The following is a 20,260-nucleotide window of genomic DNA, read 5'->3' on the forward strand; positions in this document are numbered from 1 at the left end:
GTTCCCATTTGCTCAGCCGAGTAGAATGAGCTTCTCCTCAAGGCACATCCGTGCTCTCCTCCTTCCGTATCAAGTGACGGCCGCTCCAAAGACTTTTGTGGACGTTTAAGGAAGCGCGGAGGAAGGAGCCAGAAGAGGTGACGCTCAGGATAAAGTCAACACGGAGGAGGAAGGGGAGGTTAGGTGGGGGTGCTACTGAACCACTAAGAGCCCCTTTTCGACAACCACCTGTTGATTCAGTTCCACGTGACCCCACAGGGGTGGGATCAGATAGGACAACCAAGAGGAAGAAATAGAGAAGTCTGTTTGGATAAGTGGAGGTGTGGGAACACGAGCTTCATCTTTTTTTTGTTTTGTTTGTTGTTGTTTTGTTTGGGGTTTTTTTTACTCACGCACTGCTGAAACACTCTCAAACAAATACACAACCGGCTCTTCTTTTTGCTCAAATACGCTACTAAAACACTCTCATCAACACGACTGAAATCCTCTCATACATGACGGGAAAGTTGTCCGTTATATATCATGACTGATATATAATAAATACCGGCATATATCTTTGATCCACTGGTTAAAAGGACAGTATGATTCGCTCCTCTTTCATCTATAACTGCTTCAGACAACAAAGAGTATGCAGGAAAGTGGTTAAGAGTGCGCGATTGCCTGTGTCTAATGTGTTGTTTGGTATTATTGTCATTTTATGTTAACTTTCCTTTTGATGGTGACACGGACACCCGCAGCGGCTCCTCTTGTCTTGTTTGTGTTGAGAGGGAAGACATTTCACCTGTGCTGTATGTTTCAAATACAGTACATTTGACCAAAAAGTTTACAGCTCTCTTCTGAAACATTTCTTTTTGTGCATGCAAACACTTCTTTCTACCCACCAATTTTGATGCTGTAGACTGTAAATTTCCCCAGTGTGGGACAAATAAAGCATATCTTAATCACGTGTGATAGTATTTCAGTGTTTTGTGAGAGCGCCCCAGTAATGTTTAAAAAGAATGTTTTGGTAGTTAGAGCAAGAGCATTCCAGGGGTGCAGATGAGACTGATTCAGGAGTGTATGGAAGAGTGCTTCAGTAGTGTGTATGAGAGTGTTTCAGTGGTGTCAGAGCAAAACAAATTTCCTTAGTGCCTGTGAGATCATTTCAATAATATATATCTATCTACAGTATCTACACACACACACGAGCATGTTTGTGAGAGTGTTTCACTCGTGGGTGTGAGAGCAGTTTGGTCGCATGTATGAGAGTGATTCAGTAATGACTGTGAGTGGAAAAAATGTGTGTGAGTAAAAACAATTTTTAGTGTTGGTGTGGGATTGTTTCAGTTGTGTATATGAGCAAAAACGTTTTAGTCTTGAGTGTGAGAGTATTTTTGTCATTTGCCTGACCAAAAGAAATTTCATCAGTGACCGTGAGAGCATTTTAAGAACGTATATGAGCACCCAAATACAATTATCCTTGTGAGAGTATTTCAAGCAGTGTGTGTGTGTGTGGGTGTGTGTGTGTGTGTGTGTGTATGTGTGTGTGTGAGAGAGAGTGTTTCAGTTGTGCATTTAAGCCCAAACCCTGCACCCAAAACAATCATGCGTGTGAGTGTTTTAATGGTACAAGTACCGGTATAGGCAAGCATCTCAGTCGTAACGTGACAGCTTTTTTTTGCAGTTGAGTGTGTAAGAGGTGATGCTGAATTCTATCCTTGACAGCCCCTCAAATGGATCCGCCCTGTGAGCAAATAGTTAGAAAATGAGATCAATTAGTGCTGACATGCTGCTGTTGAAGTCCATCAAAAGTGAGCGTTTCTCCAAGGCTGTATGGCTGATTCGTAAAACTAAGGTGCTTTTACTGGCAATATTTGACAAGCAGTTTTTGGGGGTCCTCATTTAACACAAATCTACATGTTACTTGATGAAATTTGTCCTAATAGCTGTTTCGTCACTGAAACATGAGTATATTCCTGTATTCCTTACCACATAAAATGCAAGATGACAAAAAATGATTGCTTGAAAGCTGATAACGCTTCACGGTGTCAATATTGAGTTTTGAATATTATCAGGTTTTTGGTTTTTGGAAGTGCTTTCGTGGTTTTCCCTTTGTGTACTTCCCTTCAGTAATGTCCGGGACTGATTGAGACGCCAGTCAAGACAAAAACTTTTCACAAGTTTAACTTGACTTTCAGTTTCAAGGGAGACATTTTTACAAGCCAGCATCTGCTTGTCATTTGCAGCCGTGCACCTTTAACCGAGTCAGTTCTACGCACTGCCCCACGCATCACAACTAATGTCCTCAAGCACGAGATCCGTCCCCAGACCTCAGACGTTTTTCTATGCTTGCTCCATATATTTGATGCCACGCTCCTCTATTAGCACAGAACTGCTGCTCCCAGCAATGTAGATGCCATATTGGGGTCCTGCAGGTAAGTGCTGATCAATCCCAATCGTCCTAGCCAATCTTTGTTTTCTCGCATTTCTTTGATTCCACTTTTGGATTTTCCAACCTCCCAGAAAATTCCAACCTATCATTTCCTGTGTGGGAGCGAGGGCCGGGCGCTGAGCAGGCATAAGCACAAAGACATAATGGCTCTTTGTACACCACCAGCACTGCCTACTCGTGAATAAGACACAGACATAGGGACTGTTTTCAAACGTACATCAGCCACCCAAGGGCTCCATCCTAAGTCTCAGTCATTCACGTTCGCCCACAGGCTGGCGTGTGGAGGCGGGGAAGTGGTCAAATTTAAAATAGCTGGACGGTAAGAAAGATGTAAACACACAAGCGTATCTCGTGTTTTGCCCTGAAAAGTGAACATGAGTGCAAAATAGCTTTGTGAAACCACATCATGGCCCAGAGCTTCCGGCTACAATGATAACAGCAATAAGCGCACATGACTTTAGAATAAGAATAGCAATAATAGGTTTGTGAGTACAAAGTAAGTCTCGACCTTTGTAAATGTTACACTCTATTTATCTGCACGATCTTTGATTGTGTGTATGTTTGTTTATCTGCCACATTCAGTATTTTTGACAGTTCGGGTTAACATGCTTTACATGACAGTGTCCTGTTTAAGGACCATCCCTTGGTGATAATTCATCTGTTGTCCTGATTGCCTAAATTGTGATAAGAAATCACTGTAATCAGCAGAAATGGCCACCCCCGCGCGCGCGCGCACACACACACACACACACACACACACACACACATACGTGTTTTGGTGCATTTTCAGGACGTCCGTTTGTTCACCCGACATATGGGTACATGCCTTTCCCGTGGTCCTACAGGCTCCAAAAAAATATGGTAACCATGAAAAAAAATCAGGAAGACAGCCATCTACTCAGATTTTGGCTAGGACGTAATTTTTTTTTGATTTATGACAAAACTACTACATATGAGGACATTGACAGGTTTTTGTGTATTATGGAGACAGTCACCTCAAACACACTACCATTTCATGTTTTTGTGAATTTTGAGCCCCCTGGATACACATCATTTTCAAGTATATATGACTTATGAAGACCAGCTAAGAGTAAAGTGTGTATTTTTAAATTGACTCATGTTACATACCAACAGTAGATGTTAGGCACATGTGTCCAATTGTCATGCTCGGGCATGGGGAGAACTCTACAAAGGAAGGATGCCCAGATTCAAACATTCAAATATCAATTGCTGAACTGTGAGGCGAATGTGCCAAACAGTCGTTATACCCGTCATCCCTCAAATATTCACATTAATAATACAAGATAGTAAAATAAGCTGTGAAGAAGAAGAGACGGTTAAATATGTGGTCAGTCCACTTTCTTATTTTTTAATTGCTGACAATATGAAATTATGAACACAGAAAACATGCCACCTCCTCTCCATGACACAGAGCACTGCAATAGATGAGGGTTGTTTGAACTGAAGAAGATTATGTCAAAATGTGAATACTGCGATGAAGAATTTTTAATGAATCTGGCCATATATTGTGCCATGTGTGTAGCAACTTCTTTAGCTACCGTTAGACAAAAGCAACTTTTCAAAAAGTATTGAAATTCTTGAAATAGGATGAATTCAAATGTTTTAGGGTTTTTCCGAAATATCACCTCAAACCTAATAAGCCTATCTTTTGTGAGAAGTTTGTATATCGTACGTACGTTTATATACAGCAGGAGTGTCCAAGGTCGGTCCTCAAGGGCCGCTGTCTTTTTGTTTTCCAGCTCTCCCAGGATGTTCTAATGCTGCATCAGAGCTGACTGATGAACTGATCATCTGAAACAGGTGTGATGCAGCCGGGAGAGCTGGAAAACAGGCACGACAGTGGCCCTCCAGGCCCAGATCGGGACATGCCTGATATACAGTATAATTTACATGTTCATACATCTTCAAGGATTTTCCAAATTGCTCTTGAAGATCATGAAACAACAAACGTGAAACACAGTATCCAACAACAAATATGAAATCCATAATTGACCATCCCACCCTAAATGCACCATTGCTACTGGTTTAGTTAACTTGAACTGTAATGTACCCAGACGTGCTCGCATTTCAATGGACTAGCCATTCATTTCCCTTTTTAATGCAGTTATATCCTGTTGTGGATGTAGTTTTTGATGGACACCCAGCCTCTGTCGTTCAGAGCTGCTGGCTCTGCGTGGAGACAGGACTCACAGCTCGTTTTACCTGAAACTTTATGGCTTGTTATGAAATCAAACATATGTCGCTCAACAGCCTTCACTTCATAATCTGTCCACGTGCGTCTCTTATTCCCACCTGTAAAAGAAGGCATTATTTATTAAAAATGGAAAAATAAAATAATCAAAATAAGATATTCCAGGAAATAATGAGAATTTTGAAAATTTGAGAATTTTGAGAATTTATCTCTCATTCCATTCATGGTCTCCAGAGGGTTCAGTCAGGTCACTTGGTGTCTGCAACATAACATTACGGTGTCAAAATATTCAGCATTCTTCATTTTGACCAGTTAAGAAATGAATAAATATTAATTATCATTGAACATTGCTCATGGGAGAGTTTGGGATGAATATACCACACTATAGAAAGTTAACACTGTTCAGTTCTGTGGAACAGCAATATGGGGACATTCGAACACAGGCTCTCCAGAGTTAGGTTAAGACAAAAGTCATGTCACCTGAAACACACTCAGGTTTTTCAGGTCTGAAGAAATATGAGGACATGACGACTGAAATTATGGAGAGTCTATGTTTCTGACTTATAACATCTCCTGTGTTTGTCAAAGAAAGCTGAAAACTCAAACCTAGTATATCATGATAAGAAGTAGTAACCTGTTGTAAGAATGAAGTGGATCTCTCACTCCATTCATGGTCTCCAGAGGGTTCAGTCAGGTCACTTGGTGTCTGCAACATAACATTACGGTGTCAACATATTCAGCATTCTTCATTCTGACCAGTTAAGAAATGAATAAATATTAATTATCATTGAACATTGCTCACGGGAGAGTTTGGGATGAATATACCACACTATAGAAAGTTAACACTGTTCAGTTCTGTGGAACAGCAATATGGGGACATTCGAACACAGGCTCTCCAGAGTTAGGTTAAGACAAAAGTCATGTCACCTGAAACACACTCAGGTTTTTCAGGTCTGAAGAAATATGAGGACATGACGACTGAAATCATGGAGAGTCTATGTTTCTGACTTATAACTTCTCCCGTGTTTGTCAAAGAAAGCTGAAAACTCAAACCTAGTATATCATGATAAGAAGTAGTAACCTGTTGTAAGAATGAAGTGGATCTCTCACTCCATTCATGGTCTCCAGAGGGTTCAGTCAGGTCACTTGGTGTCTGCAACATAACATTACGGTGTCAAAATATTCAGCATTCTTCATTCTGACCAGTTAAGAAATGAATAAACATTAATTATCATTGAACATTGCTCACGGGAGAGTTTGGGATGAATATACCACACTATAGAAAGTTAACACTGTTCAGTTCTGTGGAACAGCAATATGGGGACATTCGAACACAGGCTCTCCAGAGTTAGGTTAAGACAAAAGTCATGTCACCTGAAACACACTCAGGTTTTTCTGGTCTGAAGAAATATGAGGACATGACGACTGAAATTATGGAGAGTCTATGTTTCTGACTTATAACATCTCCTGTGTTTGTCAAAGAAAGCTGAAAACTCAAACCTAGTATATCATGATAAGAAGTAGTAACCTGTTGTAAGAATGAAGTGGATCTCTCACTCCATTCATGGTCTCCAGAGGGTTCAGTCAGGTCACTTGGTGTCTGCAACATAACATTACGGTGTCAACATATTCAGCATTCTTCATTCTGACCAGTTAAGAAATGAATAAATATTAATTATCATTGAACATTGCTCACGGGAGAGTTTGGGATGAATATACCACACTATAGAAAGTTAACACTGTTCAGTTCTGTGGAACAGCAATATGGGGACATTCGAACACAGGCTCTCCAGAGTTAGGTTAAGACAAAAGTCATGTCACCTGAAACACACTCAGGTTTTTCAGGTCTGAAGAAATATGAGGACATGACGACTGAAATCATGGAGAGTCTATGTTTCTGACTTATAACTTCTCCCGTGTTTGTCAAAGAAAGCTGAAAACTCAAACCTAGTATATCATGATAAGAAGTAGTAACCTGTTGTAAGAATGAAGTGGATCTCTCACTCCATTCATGGTCTCCAGAGGGTTCAGTCAGGTCACTTGGTGTCTGCAACATAACATTACGGTGTCAAAATATTCAGCATTCTTCATTCTGACCAGTTAAGAAATGAATAAACATTAATTATCATTGAACATTGCTCACGGGAGAGTTTGGGATGAATATACCACACTATAGAAAGTTAACACTGTTCAGTTCTGTGGAACAGCAATATGGGGACATTCGAACACAGGCTCTCCAGAGTTAGGTTAAGACAAAAGTCATGTCACCTGAAACACACTCAGGTTTTTCAGGTCTGAAGAAATATGAGGACATGACGACTGAAATCATGGAGAGTCCATGTTTCTGATTTATAACTTCTCCTGTGTTTGTCAAAGAAAGCTGAAAACTCAAACCTAGTATATAATGATAAGACGTAGTAACCTGTTGTAAGGAAGAAGTGGATCTTCCACTCCTTTCTTGATCTTCAAAAGGTTTCATCAGGATCGGAACACTTGGTGTCTGCAACATAGCAACAGTGCAGTGTCAGAAATATTCAAATTTATTCATCCTGATTAGTTAATAAATGAATAAACATTGTTATTCATTGAACATCGCTCACAGGAGGGTTTGGGATTAATATAAGACACTATAGAAAGTTAACACTGTTCAGCTCTGTGTAACAGCAATATGGGGACATTCGAACACAGGCTCTCCAGAGTTAAGTCCAGACAAAAATCATATCACCTGAAACACACTCCGGTTTTTCAGGTCTAAAGAAATATGAGGACATGACGACTGAAATCATGGAGAGTCCATGTTTCTGATTTATAACTTCTTCTGTGTTTGTCAAAGAAAGGTGAAAACTCAAACCTAGTATATCATGACAAGAAGTAGTAACCTGTTGTAAGGATGAAGTGTATCTATCATTCCATTCATGGTCTCCAGAGGGTTCAGTCAGGTCACTTGGTGTCTGCAACATAACATTACGGTGTCAAAATATTCAGCATTCTTCATTTTGACCAGTTAAGAAATGAATAAATATTAATTATCATTGAACATTGCTCACGGGAGAGTTTGGGATGAATATACCACACTATAGAAAGTTAACACTGTTCAGTTCTGTGGAACAGCAATATGGGGACATTCAAACACAGGCTCTCCAGAGTTAGGTTAAGACAAAAGTCATGTCACCTGAAACACACTCAGGTTTTTCAGGTCTGAAGAAATATGAGGACATGACGACTGAAATTATGGAGAGTCTATGTTTCTGACTTATAACATCTCCTGTGTTTGTCAAGGAAAGCTGAAAACTCAAACCTAGTATATCATGATAAGAAGTAGTAACCTGTTGTAAGAATGAAGTGGATCTCTCACTCCATTCATGGTCTCCAGAGGGTTCAGTCAGGTCACTTGGTGTCTGCAACATAACATTACGGTGTCAACATATTCAGCATTCTTCATTCTGACCAGTTAAGAAATGAATAAATATTAATTATCATTGAACATTGCTCACGGGAGAGTTTGGGATGAATATACCACACTATAGAAAGTTAACACTGTTCAGTTCTGTGGAACAGCAATATGGGGACATTCGAACACAGGCTCTCCAGAGTTAGGTTAAGACAAAAGTCATGTCACCTGAAACACACTCAGGTTTTTCAGGTCTGAAGAAATATGAGGACATGACGACTGAAATCATGGAGAGTCTATGTTTCTGACTTATAACTTCTCCCGTGTTTGTCAAAGAAAGCTGAAAACTCAAACCTAGTATATCATGATAAGAAGTAGTAACCTGTTGTAAGAATGAAGTGGATCTCTCACTCCATTCATGGTCTCCAGAGGGTTCAGTCAGGTCACTTGGTGTCTGCAACATAACATTACGGTGTCAAAATATTCAGCATTCTTCATTCTGACCAGTTAAGAAATGAATAAACATTAATTATCATTGAACATTGCTCACGGGAGAGTTTGGGATGAATATACCACACTATAGAAAGTTAACACTGTTCAGTTCTGTGGAACAGCAATATGGGGACATTCGAACACAGGCTCTCCAGAGTTAGGTTAAGACAAAAGTCATGTCACCTGAAACACACTCAGGTTTTTCTGGTCTGAAGAAATATGAGGACATGACGACTGAAATTATGGAGAGTCTATGTTTCTGACTTATAACATCTCCTGTGTTTGTCAAAGAAAGCTGAAAACTCAAACCTAGTATATCATGATAAGAAGTAGTAACCTGTTGTAAGAATGAAGTGGATCTCTCACTCCATTCATGGTCTCCAGAGGGTTCAGTCAGGTCACTTGGTGTCTGCAACATAACATTACGGTGTCAACATATTCAGCATTCTTCATTCTGACCAGTTAAGAAATGAATAAATATTAATTATCATTGAACATTGCTCACGGGAGAGTTTGGGATGAATATACCACACTATAGAAAGTTAACACTGTTCAGTTCTGTGGAACAGCAATATGGGGACATTCGAACACAGGCTCTCCAGAGTTAGGTTAAGACAAAAGTCATGTCACCTGAAACACACTCAGGTTTTTCAGGTCTGAAGAAATATGAGGACATGACGACTGAAATCATGGAGAGTCTATGTTTCTGACTTATAACTTCTCCCGTGTTTGTCAAAGAAAGCTGAAAACTCAAACCTAGTATATCATGATAAGAAGTAGTAACCTGTTGTAAGGATGAAGTGGATCTCTCACTCCCTTCTTGGTCTCCAGAAGGTTCAGTCAAGATCCCGTCACTTGGTGTCTGCAACATAACACCATTACGGTGCCATTACGGGACATTCGAACACAGGCTCTCCAGTGTTAGGTCCAGACAAAAGTCATTTCACCTGATCACACTCAGGTTTTTCAGCAACATTACAGTATCAGAAATATTCTAAAAAGTATTCTACAGTAACTGGGAAGTATGAGGGCATGACTGAAATCATGAAAATCAACATTATAGCAACCATAGAGTGTCAGAAATATGTCGTAGTTACATGACTTTTGAATAAATTAAACTTCATACACAGCACAAGCCGGCTCTTTATGGTAGTTACCACTGTACAGCTCTTATAGCTAACAATTTCAGGACAACAGACATGACTGAGTTCAAATAATAAAGACAACACCCGAAACATACTCTTTCAGACTAAAACAATGTAATGACTGAAAAATAATTCCGGTGACCATTCGTTGTTTTCAACTAAGTAGAGACTTTTGATGGGCAGTACAAATTGCTGATAAAAATGTGGATTTGTCAAACAGCTACCACAGCCTTCTTCAATCAGGTGAAATAAGCATTATGAAGGAAGTTTAAAGGCATCTAATTTTCCTCGACTATTACGGATGGTATGCGTTTTTATGAATTGTGATATTTGGTGAAGCACAATATTTTAACAGAAGCCGAATAATTTCTATTTCTATTTTTTCATTCCAAGATATTCCTAGTTCTACATGGCAATACAATATTCTCAATAATTGAATGATAATGGCTGCTAAACATTTTCTTCAAAAGTACTTCAATTATTTTTGCTCCAATATGATCAATGGCATAAAAAATATGCTGTTTATTGTGACATTTTTGGGGTAAATACAATGTACGAATAAAATCTGTCACTGTGACAGGCTTTGGTTGCAGCTCTTGTCATGTGCTTGCGGTAGCCATAAGAATTAGATAGCAGGTAGATTGATAGCATACCTTTATAATCATTGATCCACTGGGCTTTCAAACAAGGCTTGTTGACTCCAGATAAAAGGAGCAGCCTCAGATTCAGGGCTCAGTCTGGTTCTTCTTTGTGACATTATCACCACCAGTAAACATCTACAATGGAAAGTGAGAAGAAGTCACCCAGACAAGCAAGCACAATATTATGGCAGCACTTATTTTGGCTCAAAAAGTACTGAGCCAAAGGAATATTATTTTCTTCCTCAAAAATACAAAAATTCATTTCATCAAACATTTGCTGGTCAGACTAATAGATTCGGGCAAACCATTTGTCAGGCAGATAACAATGTAAAATTAAAATAGAGTAACACAATATTGTCTTGACCAAATGTACCAACAAAGCTGAATTCTGCTATAATTTCATTGCAAACGTTTGTTTGTTTTTTTCATTGAAACGGTGTACAATTGAATCAGCACAAGAATAAACAGTGTAAATACACCGGGCTTAGCGTAAATGCTAGAAGTGCCTGGCCCACTTTCATTAGGCTACCTGTACTAACCAATTTAAATTAACTGCAATCGAATAAAACAAATACTGCACTGAAATAAACATATGGTACCAAAACCAAGTTCCACAGACTGTGTTGTTAAAGATTTAGAAAAGTTTTCCAGAACCTTGCCTGCAGGACATGTCCACATTACTTTTACTGGAAGCTTATTAGCATGCTAACGATCGAGCTAGCTAGCTAGCTAGCTGTCTTATTGAATGATATTACCTTTGGTGGGCACTGTTAAACACGGTTATATTGAACAACTTCTATGTTACGGTAAGATAAACGAAAAGGAATTGCTTACCCGATGGTCATCCACGCGTGGTCGTGTTTGAGAGTAGGATTGTCTGGCTGCTTCACATGTTGGATTTTGTGTGACTGCTAATTGATGTGACTTATCAGGACGAGGGCGGGGAAAATGTGTGAGTCAGTCCGAAAAAGATGACATTTGAGGTCCTGCACAATGACGTCACTGAAAGTGTGTTAAAAGTGTGTTAAGTACCGAAGTTGGCCACTAGTTTTCCAAATGAAAAGTGAGTCGAAAGTTAAACACACTTAAACACACAATTTCTGAAAATTGTGCTCTTTCAGGACATCACTTATTTTTGGTGTGGGAGTATCCTCGTGAGCTCTAGAGTAGTGTAGACTGCGTGGAAATATGAGGACGCGAAAAATGTCCTCATTTTTCCACAGGTCCTCATTGTGAAGGTGTGTTATCATAAAATTGTCCTGAGATGTCATGAATACAAACGCACACACACACACACACACACACACACACACACACACACACACTCTCAATAGGATATTGTTTAACTTTATCCAAATTGAAACTCACTTGCAGTAGAAAAAGAGCACACCATTTCCACATTTTAAAGCAGCTCCGTGGCATTTTAAAAACATTTCTGTGACACTGTTCAAGTCAAAATACTGCCAGAATCAAGCATAACAGTGTAATTTCCATTCTCATCCCCCGCCCCCACACTTTTCTTTTTTAATTACAAAAACAGTGTCCCTTGAAGGTCGTTGGTATTTGTTCCGTTTCTGGCAATGACTTTCTTCAGGCTTCTGATTGGCTTTCATTTCATGGCATTTTAAAGTGGACGATGACATTAAATGGCATTGCCACGAGGTATACTGTATTTGGAAAAAAATAATCACAATATATTCATAGTTCTGGAGTGCTGTCATCAAGAGCTTTATCACAAATAGAGTTTTGACTGTCCACTCTCCTAATTTAACATGACCACCAAGCTTAGGAGCCAATGACTGAAAATTGAACATTTTAAACAAAATTGCATGACTATTTTTAATTCAGCCTGGTTGTGTCTGTAAGACACCGGTTTTCACCCACTGTTTTCACTGAATAATCCTTATTGGTGATGGGATGCTTGTGTTCCCACGAGCTCCCAAATGCAATTCAGGAAGTGAAAAGCACAGCATTAAATCACAACATTGCCCTCAAGCAACGTTTGTCAGATCATCAACAACTCTTCAGTTTGAACCGCAAATGAGGCTTAGACATTCAAGCTCACAACTTTGGGAATAACAAGAACAAAAAGGAGGTGGCTGTTCTTTTGTTCCCAAACCAGGACATTAAGAAGAAAAAAAGAAATGTGTTAACCATCCAGTGTGCCGAGGTTAACCATGAAACCCCTATTGTTCTGTCAGCAGCTTCTTTAACTGTGCATTTATACACTATGCATATGCTATGTATGTTGTGACATCTTACCTTGAGGTTAGCTTCAGAAAGTACAAGTGTGCATTTATTCTCACCAAGCATTAATGTTCTCTTGTCGCTGTTCACTATTATTATTACTAGTTTTCTTTTGTCAAAAGTTGTGCAGCCTATCATGTGTGTATCAAACAAAATGAAATGTCTGTGTTACTGTAATAGAGCCTCTTTTTTTTCCTATTAACCAAATCACATCTGCTGGTGGACAAAAAGTTCCCAATTCCTTTACACTGTACACCTGAGAGCAGAGGAAGTGGAGGACAGGAGGATGGCCTACATCCAGATAGGTTGTGAAGTGTCTCGGTACATCAAAGTCTTTGATTTGCTTTCGCCTGGGTAACTCATTCATTCCTAAAGACATCGTTGTCCTTTCAGAGTCCACACATTCAATCCCAGGTTGCACTATGAGCACGAGCACAAAGTCATGTGATTTTCTTTTTTCTTTTCTTTTTTGCAGAAATGTGGAGCTGCAATGTGAAGTGTCAGTCCAAACTTGCATAATTGTCTTCAGTGATTCCAGAACCTATGGCCCAGCATCTGCTCTCCAGAAATCATTCCATTTAAGCACTCTGCCAAAATAACCCCGTTGTATTTCTTTGCTTCTGTCTTCCTATGTATGGGGCAGCATAGAATGTTGGGAGGTTACAAACAAGAAAACAAGCACTTAACATTCTCTGAAAAAAACAAACATCTTTTTTATCCATTGCTCAAGCAAGATGTTTTTTCAAATGTGAAAATAAAAGTATCACAAGGGGCCTCTCAAAACGACCCTGTCTCGGTCTTGTCCCGGTCTGCTCTGCTTCTCGTCAGCCTGCAAAAATGGTCATCAATTAACATTCCCGGTGGTGGCCTGGGAGGGCACTAAATCACAGAAGCAGTCATATTCCTCTCTTCTATCTCAAGACGCCAGGCTGCAGGAGAGAATACCGTACATGAGAGAAGCCATGAATGGTTGCCCATGTACAGAAACTCAATTGTTCTTGTGGCGCATTTGTGTCCACATGTAGTAAGTGGTGGTAGAAAGAAGATCAAAGCTATCCAGAAACAATGACAGCAGATTGAATTGACAGAGATACGCGCACCACGAAGACATTTTTATGCTGCTTCGATACAACACATTCGGGCAGTGGTCCCCAACCTTTTTTTGTGTCACGGACCAGTTGAGACAAGTACATAACCATTTTCCCCCCATTGCTTTTAAATTGCCAGTTTGAAAGCACTAGTACTGAGAATTATACATTTTATACTTATTTTTTTTCTCATTCATTTCAAAAAGTGTTATTCTACTGTGCAACAACTGTAGAACAACACAATGAAGCACTAAGACTAGTAGAAACGGAAGTTTGAAGGTAGGATCTTACCAGTACATACGGCATTAGCATCATTGTTACTTGCAAATATGACTGAGCAAAAAAATTAGACTGAACGTTGCTTTTATCTGGTGGCTGCCGGCTAATTATTAGTGACTAAACTGCGAAGCTTTACGTCGGCAGCTGTGCAAAACGCTCACTTTTTCATGTCTTCCACTTGATCGCTTGGGTGCAACTTGTTCACATGGTTCAACAGGTTTTTTGTATTGCCTTATTTTGGATGGCATGCCATGCACAACATCTTCCTCCTCCACGTCGCCCTGGAGACTGCTAGGGGAGAAACTTCTCTCGTCAAAATAGCTTCAACTTTGGAAGTGATGGCTGCAGTGTATAACTGTACGATTGATCAATTTGTTCCAATTACTTTCTGTTTACTGATTCTTTCACCTATTTGTCTGATTGTTTTTTTCAATGCGTCAACGAATGTTAGAAGCGGGATTCCGATTGAGTAGAGTCGCACACATTACCAACACGTCAGTAAATCTACCAGACCAGGTACCAGACCGTGGACCGATGGTTGGCATACCTGTCAACCTTTCGGAGCGCCAACCTGTATAAACTACCAAAAAAATCCTTATAAAGAGCAAAGAAAATCCTTATAACATACCAAAGCATTTTATATGTCAAAACGGCAGAAAAAAACCCACAAAATTTTCAATGATATTTATTGTAGATCTCCATAATACAATGTGTGGTTAATGTCTAATCATCATTCTACTTAGTGGCATTACTGTGTTCAGAGTTGTATTCCTGCATTACTTTTTTCACCAACTCCAAATCATTTGGAGTTGGTGAAAAAAAAAACGGAAATGTTCAGAATCCGTATGATTTGTGCGATACGGCCATATACGTAAGATTCACCACAAAATCCGTATGAACTATGGCTAAACCGTATGAGTTGACAGGTATGGGTTGGTTGACTCGACCTGTACAGCAAACATGCACACAAATTAGCGATGCATTTATAAAATATGGTCGCGTACAAAGGTATATAAGGTGGCCCAGTAGTCCAGTGGTTAGCACATCGGCTTTACAGTGCAGAGGTACCGGGTTTGATTCCAGCTACGGCCTCCCTGACTGAGTAGAGTTTGCATGTTCTCCGGGCCTGCGTGGGATTTCTCCGGGTGCTCCGGTTTCCTCCCACATTCCAAAAACATGCATGGCAGGCTGATAATACACGTCCCTAGGTGTGAGTGTGGGCGTGGATGGTTGTTCGTCTCTGTGTGCCCTGCGATTGGCTGGCAACTGATTCAGAGTGTCCCCCGCGTACTGCCCGAAGATGGCTGGGATAGGCTCCAGCAGCCCCCGCGACCCTAGTGAGGATCAAGCGGTTCGGAAAATGGATGGATGGACAAAGGTATACATGTAGTATACGTGTACATGTCAACGTTGTTAGAGTTTGCACAAACCAACAAAAGAACTACAACTAAAATGAAAAGAAATTATAAATGATAAAAAATAAAAACGAGAGTACTTTGCGTTCCCGGTAAGTAAATCATCCTTATCCCCCGATACTTAGGTGAAATCCCGAATCCTAGTCATTTTACCGACATAAATGCTCCTCAGAACATTTTAATAACCTTCGACGCAGACTGGCCCGCTGCACTGTGCGCGTCGTTCACAGGACAATTGATCCCGGCATTCATGAGATGTGTCATATGGGGAGATACTGACCTCTTTTGACCACTGCGTGGACTGCAGGCACTTGTTGAATCAATCCATCTGGGCGTCGTTCTCAGGGTGTCGGCGAGGGGCAGGGTAGTACTTGACCCTTCATTGAGACATGGTGGGGACAAGGGGGAGAGCATCAAGCAAACTCCACATCGGCCTGTACCAAGATTGGAACCCTGAACTTCCTGATGGTTGTGCAGACACGGGAAGAAATGATTCAGAGTCATGGACCATTTAATGATCTTAAGAAGTTAAACAACAAAATTATTTTACAGTTAAAAATGTCCTCATGGAGGAGCATCGAAATACAACCAAATTAAGACAGTTTTCGTATCAATCAATGTTGTTGTTTTTCTTCTAATTTATCAAAACATGATAAGTGCCTTCAACAGAACAATGATAGTATTGAGCTTGCAGTCATCAAACAAGACTGACAGGCGTGATTTACTTTCAGCATCGGTTTCACACAAAAGTCCCTTTCCTTAGACAATAACTACACAGAGAAATATCAGCGCGCATGGAGGACACATGGAAGTATTTACAGCTTTGCTTTAGAAAGACAAATCCACATTGGACAGACAATAACAAACACATCCAATAGCGGCATGATGGCAAGTTCAAGTCACATTCGTTGCACATCTGTCATTAGATGGCTTGGGGCAGTAGGTGAAAAAGGTGAAAGAAAATTCCCAACATTCATTCACAAAAAGGAATGGAAATATAAAGTTATATTAAAATAGATCATGATTGCTTTTTCCTTTTGTTTTACGTAAAACACGTACATTTTGGCACAGAATTGAAAAAAAAAGGTTTCGTAGTTGACACCATTTGTCAAATGTTGGAAGAACATATTGAAAACATTTGAGGATCCAGCTGTAAAATAATAATAAATTCACTTGGTCTCTCCACATTGCATCAGTCTTGAACCGTGTATCATATTTACAGTTGCACAATGGCCCACAAAAGATGCTGCTAACTAACTTTTGACTGTAAACTGTACAACTCTCAACTTGGCCAGGAGCAAAAGCAGCAGACGAAAAGAAGTCTCAATCGCTGCGTTATACCATAATATGGACGATTATACACTCAAATCTGTACAGACTTCACATTATTTTCCCTTGTACGTAGTGCAATGACTCCTCGTGTCTTTCTTTAAAAAAACAAAACAAATCACTTTGATGAAGAGAAAAAAACCCATCAAGAATCTCCAAAAGAGTGAGTCCACAGCCATACCAGTGTCTCCAAAACATGGCAACATTTAAAGATTCAAGCGGAAATGCTCTTAGAAACATTCTGTACTTCAAAAGTAACATTTTTGCACTTCAACACCATTGAGTGAATTAAGGACTTGGTGAAGTGAACCAAAATAGTGAAAAAAATAGCTTAAATGCTTAATTGAGATTTTCATAAAAAATATGAGGCAATTCCAGTTTAGAAAAATCAGCTGGTGTTGGCTTTGCTTTAGAAAAAATAAATAAAATCAAACAGAGGCAATGACGATCATGAGGTGAGGTGAAATACTGGAGATGCTGTTTAGAAGGTCTGGGGCCAGGCGGGAGAGGTGGCTCTCGGAGAAGTCACACGGTGGGAAAATCTGCACCACGTAGGCAGGCTGGAAATACAAACATGAACATATTAAGAGGGAATAACTCACACAAGTCATGTGATTAGACCAGTGTTTCCCAACCTTTATAGCAGCGATGGGCATTCCGTCCATCGGACGGAAGACGAGAAGTACCGGTAGGTTTTTTTTTGTTTGTTTTTAAAGGATGGACTAAGCAAGGGCGGAAGTGGGTTTTTGTCCGTCCCTGTAATCGTTCCTGACTGGGTTAAGTATGTGGTGTCGGGAGGCAAAATAACAAGGCCAGAGTGTAGCCAAACACTGTATTTCCATCACAGGCTATTAATGTCACACACCCCGAACTCTTGCATGACTGTACTGTCCACGTACATTCAGCGAATGAGTTAAAATTGTGAAATGCTTTGCATAGCACTATCTAGAATAGCAACAGTAGAAGTCACTTCACCGTGCTTCCCTAAATTAGAACCTCAATTAAATTGTCATATTATTTGACAAAGAAAACAAAGAATTCTTTTTTTACTTGATGAAACATCCTTATATGTGGACGCCAGGCCCTTATAGTCCAAAATTTAACCTTATAGTCTTCAAAGCCAAAGACGTCATGTCCACACACGTGGACACACAGGCCCCAGGAGGCCTGTGTGTCCACAGCCAGGGAAAGTCCATGTCGCCAAAAGCTTAACATGTACTACTAGCTTATCATATTCTCCTTGTAGCATTTGAACAACAGGGCAAAATAACAAGGCCAGAGTGTAGCCAAACACTGTATTTCCATCACAGGCTATTAATGTCACACACCCCGAACTCTTGCATGACTGTACTGTCCACGTACATTCAGCGAATGAGTTAAAATTGTGAAATGCTTTGCATAGCACTATCTAGAATAGCAACAGTAGAAGTCACTTCACCGTGCTTCCCTAAATTAGAACCTCAATTAAATTGTCATATTATTTGACAAAGAAAACAAAGAATTCTTTTTTTACTTGATGAAACATCCTTATATGTGGACGCCAGGCCCTTATAGTCCAAAATTTAACCTTATAGTCTTCAAAGCCAAAGACGTCATGTCCACACACATGGACACACAGGCCCCAGGAGGCCTGTGTGTCCACAGCCAGGGAAAGTCCATGTCGCCAAAAGCTTAACATGTACTACTAGCTTATCATATTCTCCTTGTAGCATTTGAACAACAGGGTAATTTCCCACGACACACTTGAGGATCTCTCCAAAGTGCCAAGGAACGGTGGGTGGGAATTACACCATTTGACTAAAAAAGGTTCAACACACCTGATTGGAACCAGGATTGGGCACGTTGATGATGCCAGCTGCCTGCTTAGCCTGCAGGTAGGTGATGAAGCCACTTTTCAAGGCTTGCGTTTGACTTAGGACGTCATCCTGGTCTCGACCACAGGGCAAGGCCAGCAACAAACAGTAATCATTTTCCACCTGCCATTGATGACACAAGTTGTATCAGTATCATGTTTTATGCCCCCACATTTGAGGGCAGAATTACTTACAGTCATCCGTCGTGCCACACTGTCTAGCTGAGATGCTTCCAGCCGCATCCTCTGAACAATGCGAAGAAGCGGACCTCCCTCTAGTGGTGGCAGTGAGCGCTGAGCCAATAAAGTGTTGCCAGAAACAAAGTGCAGCTGCACGGCGGCCTGCTCGTTCTTCAGTGCCAAGAGACCTTGCCACATGATGGGATATTTCTGTACAAAAGCAAGATTTTATATGATTTTCCCATGAGGCCGGTAATTGAAAGTGTTAATTACAATGAATTAATTACAGATACAAAAATGCATTTTATCACACAAGGAACATTTCTGCAGGCCCTAATTCAAGTGCTGTGTGCACCCCCCACCTCGAAGCGGCAAGTGTGTGAAAGACAGTGGAGGGGGCGTAGCTGTAGGGAATAAACGACAAAGACAGCAGAGTACTTAAAAATCTGGTAATTTGGCAATCAAAAACTAACAATTTTTTTAAACATGACCAATTATTTTGTTATTTGAATTTAATTCATCAGAAAAAAATACAATTTTTTTCACATTTCAATTTTAGATTTAGATGAAAAATACAGAACTGATTTGGATTAAAATATTTATTTGGTAGGTTTATGTGACCTGGAAGTTTGGTAATGAGCATTAATCATAGGTTGTTAGCCACAGTCTGGATAATTTTGTACTTTCTTTTCATTTTGAGCCTCTAATTGAATTACTGGGATTATAAAGACATCCGTTTTTTCTGTTAACAAAAAAACAACAACAACAACAAAAAAACAGAAGAATCTGTCTTTTTTTGGGGAGGGGGAGGGGGCTTTTGACTTCCAATTGAACTGATTCTACAAGGCTATACTCCCAACTTCATGCAATAAATGTGTCGCAGCGAGCAAAGACACCAGAGTAAATGTTAACGATCTAGTTTGAGCAGGGCTAGCTTGCCTCAGCAACATACTGAAAAGATGAAAAATAAATAATTATCCTGTATCCTGGACTCAAGTTACCATGGGATTTCTTTAATATTTAACATTATTATGAAAGGAGATTGGTGTGCATGCACCTCTCTCACGTTGATGTTTAAAGGTGCGAAGGGAGTCGTGTCTATGTCTCTTTCTTTACACTTTCTAATTGAGATATTAATAACTTAGAGATCAAAAACTGTTGAGTGTGTATAATTCCCACCGTCAAAAGCTGCACCGTGTCAATCGAGCGGTGTCCTGAATGAGCAGACTTGGCATCAGGCTGAAATGAAGTAGATGAGAGTGTCAAGAATGCTGCAGGGCCTTTCTGTTGTGACTGATCTGGTTTTTGATTCAGGCCTATCGGAGTGGTCATAGGAGACTGGTACGAAGGTGAGACTCCCTCCCTTGGTATTCGAGACATGTTTGAAGAGGTAGAATGGTGAAGGTGAGGACTCTCAGGCTTGAGAGACTGAGGCATTTTACATAGGTGACCCAATTCAGGTTCTGGGAGAATCTGAGGAGTAGGACATAAATTATGTTGAGTATTAATGGATGGTTGAGGTGGTAGAGGATGCAATTTGACATGATACAAGTTGTCA

At 40.1% G+C, this 20,260-nt stretch overlaps 2 protein-coding genes and 1 long non-coding RNA gene across 9 annotated transcripts in view; 1 reads left to right on the top strand and 2 right to left on the bottom strand.

Moving 5' to 3' along the window:
* LOC127596313 (uncharacterized) overlaps positions 1–20,260 on the top strand; it is a 747,551-nt gene that overhangs the window by 707,744 nt on the left and 19,547 nt on the right. The gene's annotated exons all lie outside the window — the stretch shown is intronic.
* On the bottom strand, positions 4,646–14,137 carry LOC127596320 (uncharacterized). The gene is made up of 6 exons (XR_007961436.1): positions 11,147–14,137; positions 9,311–10,447; positions 7,970–8,041; positions 7,523–7,594; positions 7,066–7,143; positions 4,646–4,902 (listed from the first exon to the last, which is right to left on the bottom strand). It is a non-coding gene; the product is annotated as an uncharacterized LOC127596320 (long non-coding RNA).
* spen (spen family transcriptional repressor) overlaps positions 15,835–20,260 on the bottom strand; it is a 29,252-nt gene continuing 24,826 nt past the window's right edge. For 4 of the 5 annotated variants that reach the window (XM_052058570.1, XM_052058572.1, XM_052058573.1 and 1 more), the window contains 5 exons: positions 19,882–20,175; positions 18,718–18,912; positions 18,488–18,646; positions 17,306–17,426; positions 15,835–17,230 (listed from right to left, as the gene is read on the bottom strand). In XM_052058570.1, the coding sequence (XP_051914530.1) occupies positions 17,196–17,230; positions 17,306–17,426; positions 18,488–18,646; positions 18,718–18,912; positions 19,882–20,175 (804 nt within the window). In that variant the 3' untranslated portion in view covers positions 15,835–17,195. The remainder of the gene's footprint in view (positions 17,231–17,305; positions 17,427–18,487; positions 18,647–18,717; positions 18,913–19,881; positions 20,176–20,260) is intronic. The other variant, XM_052058571.1, reaches the window with a different exon arrangement.

This window comes from Hippocampus zosterae, chromosome 2, assembly GCF_025434085.1.
Source record: "Hippocampus zosterae strain Florida chromosome 2, ASM2543408v3, whole genome shotgun sequence".
In the NCBI taxonomy this organism is placed as follows: domain Eukaryota; kingdom Metazoa; phylum Chordata; class Actinopteri; order Syngnathiformes; family Syngnathidae; genus Hippocampus; species Hippocampus zosterae.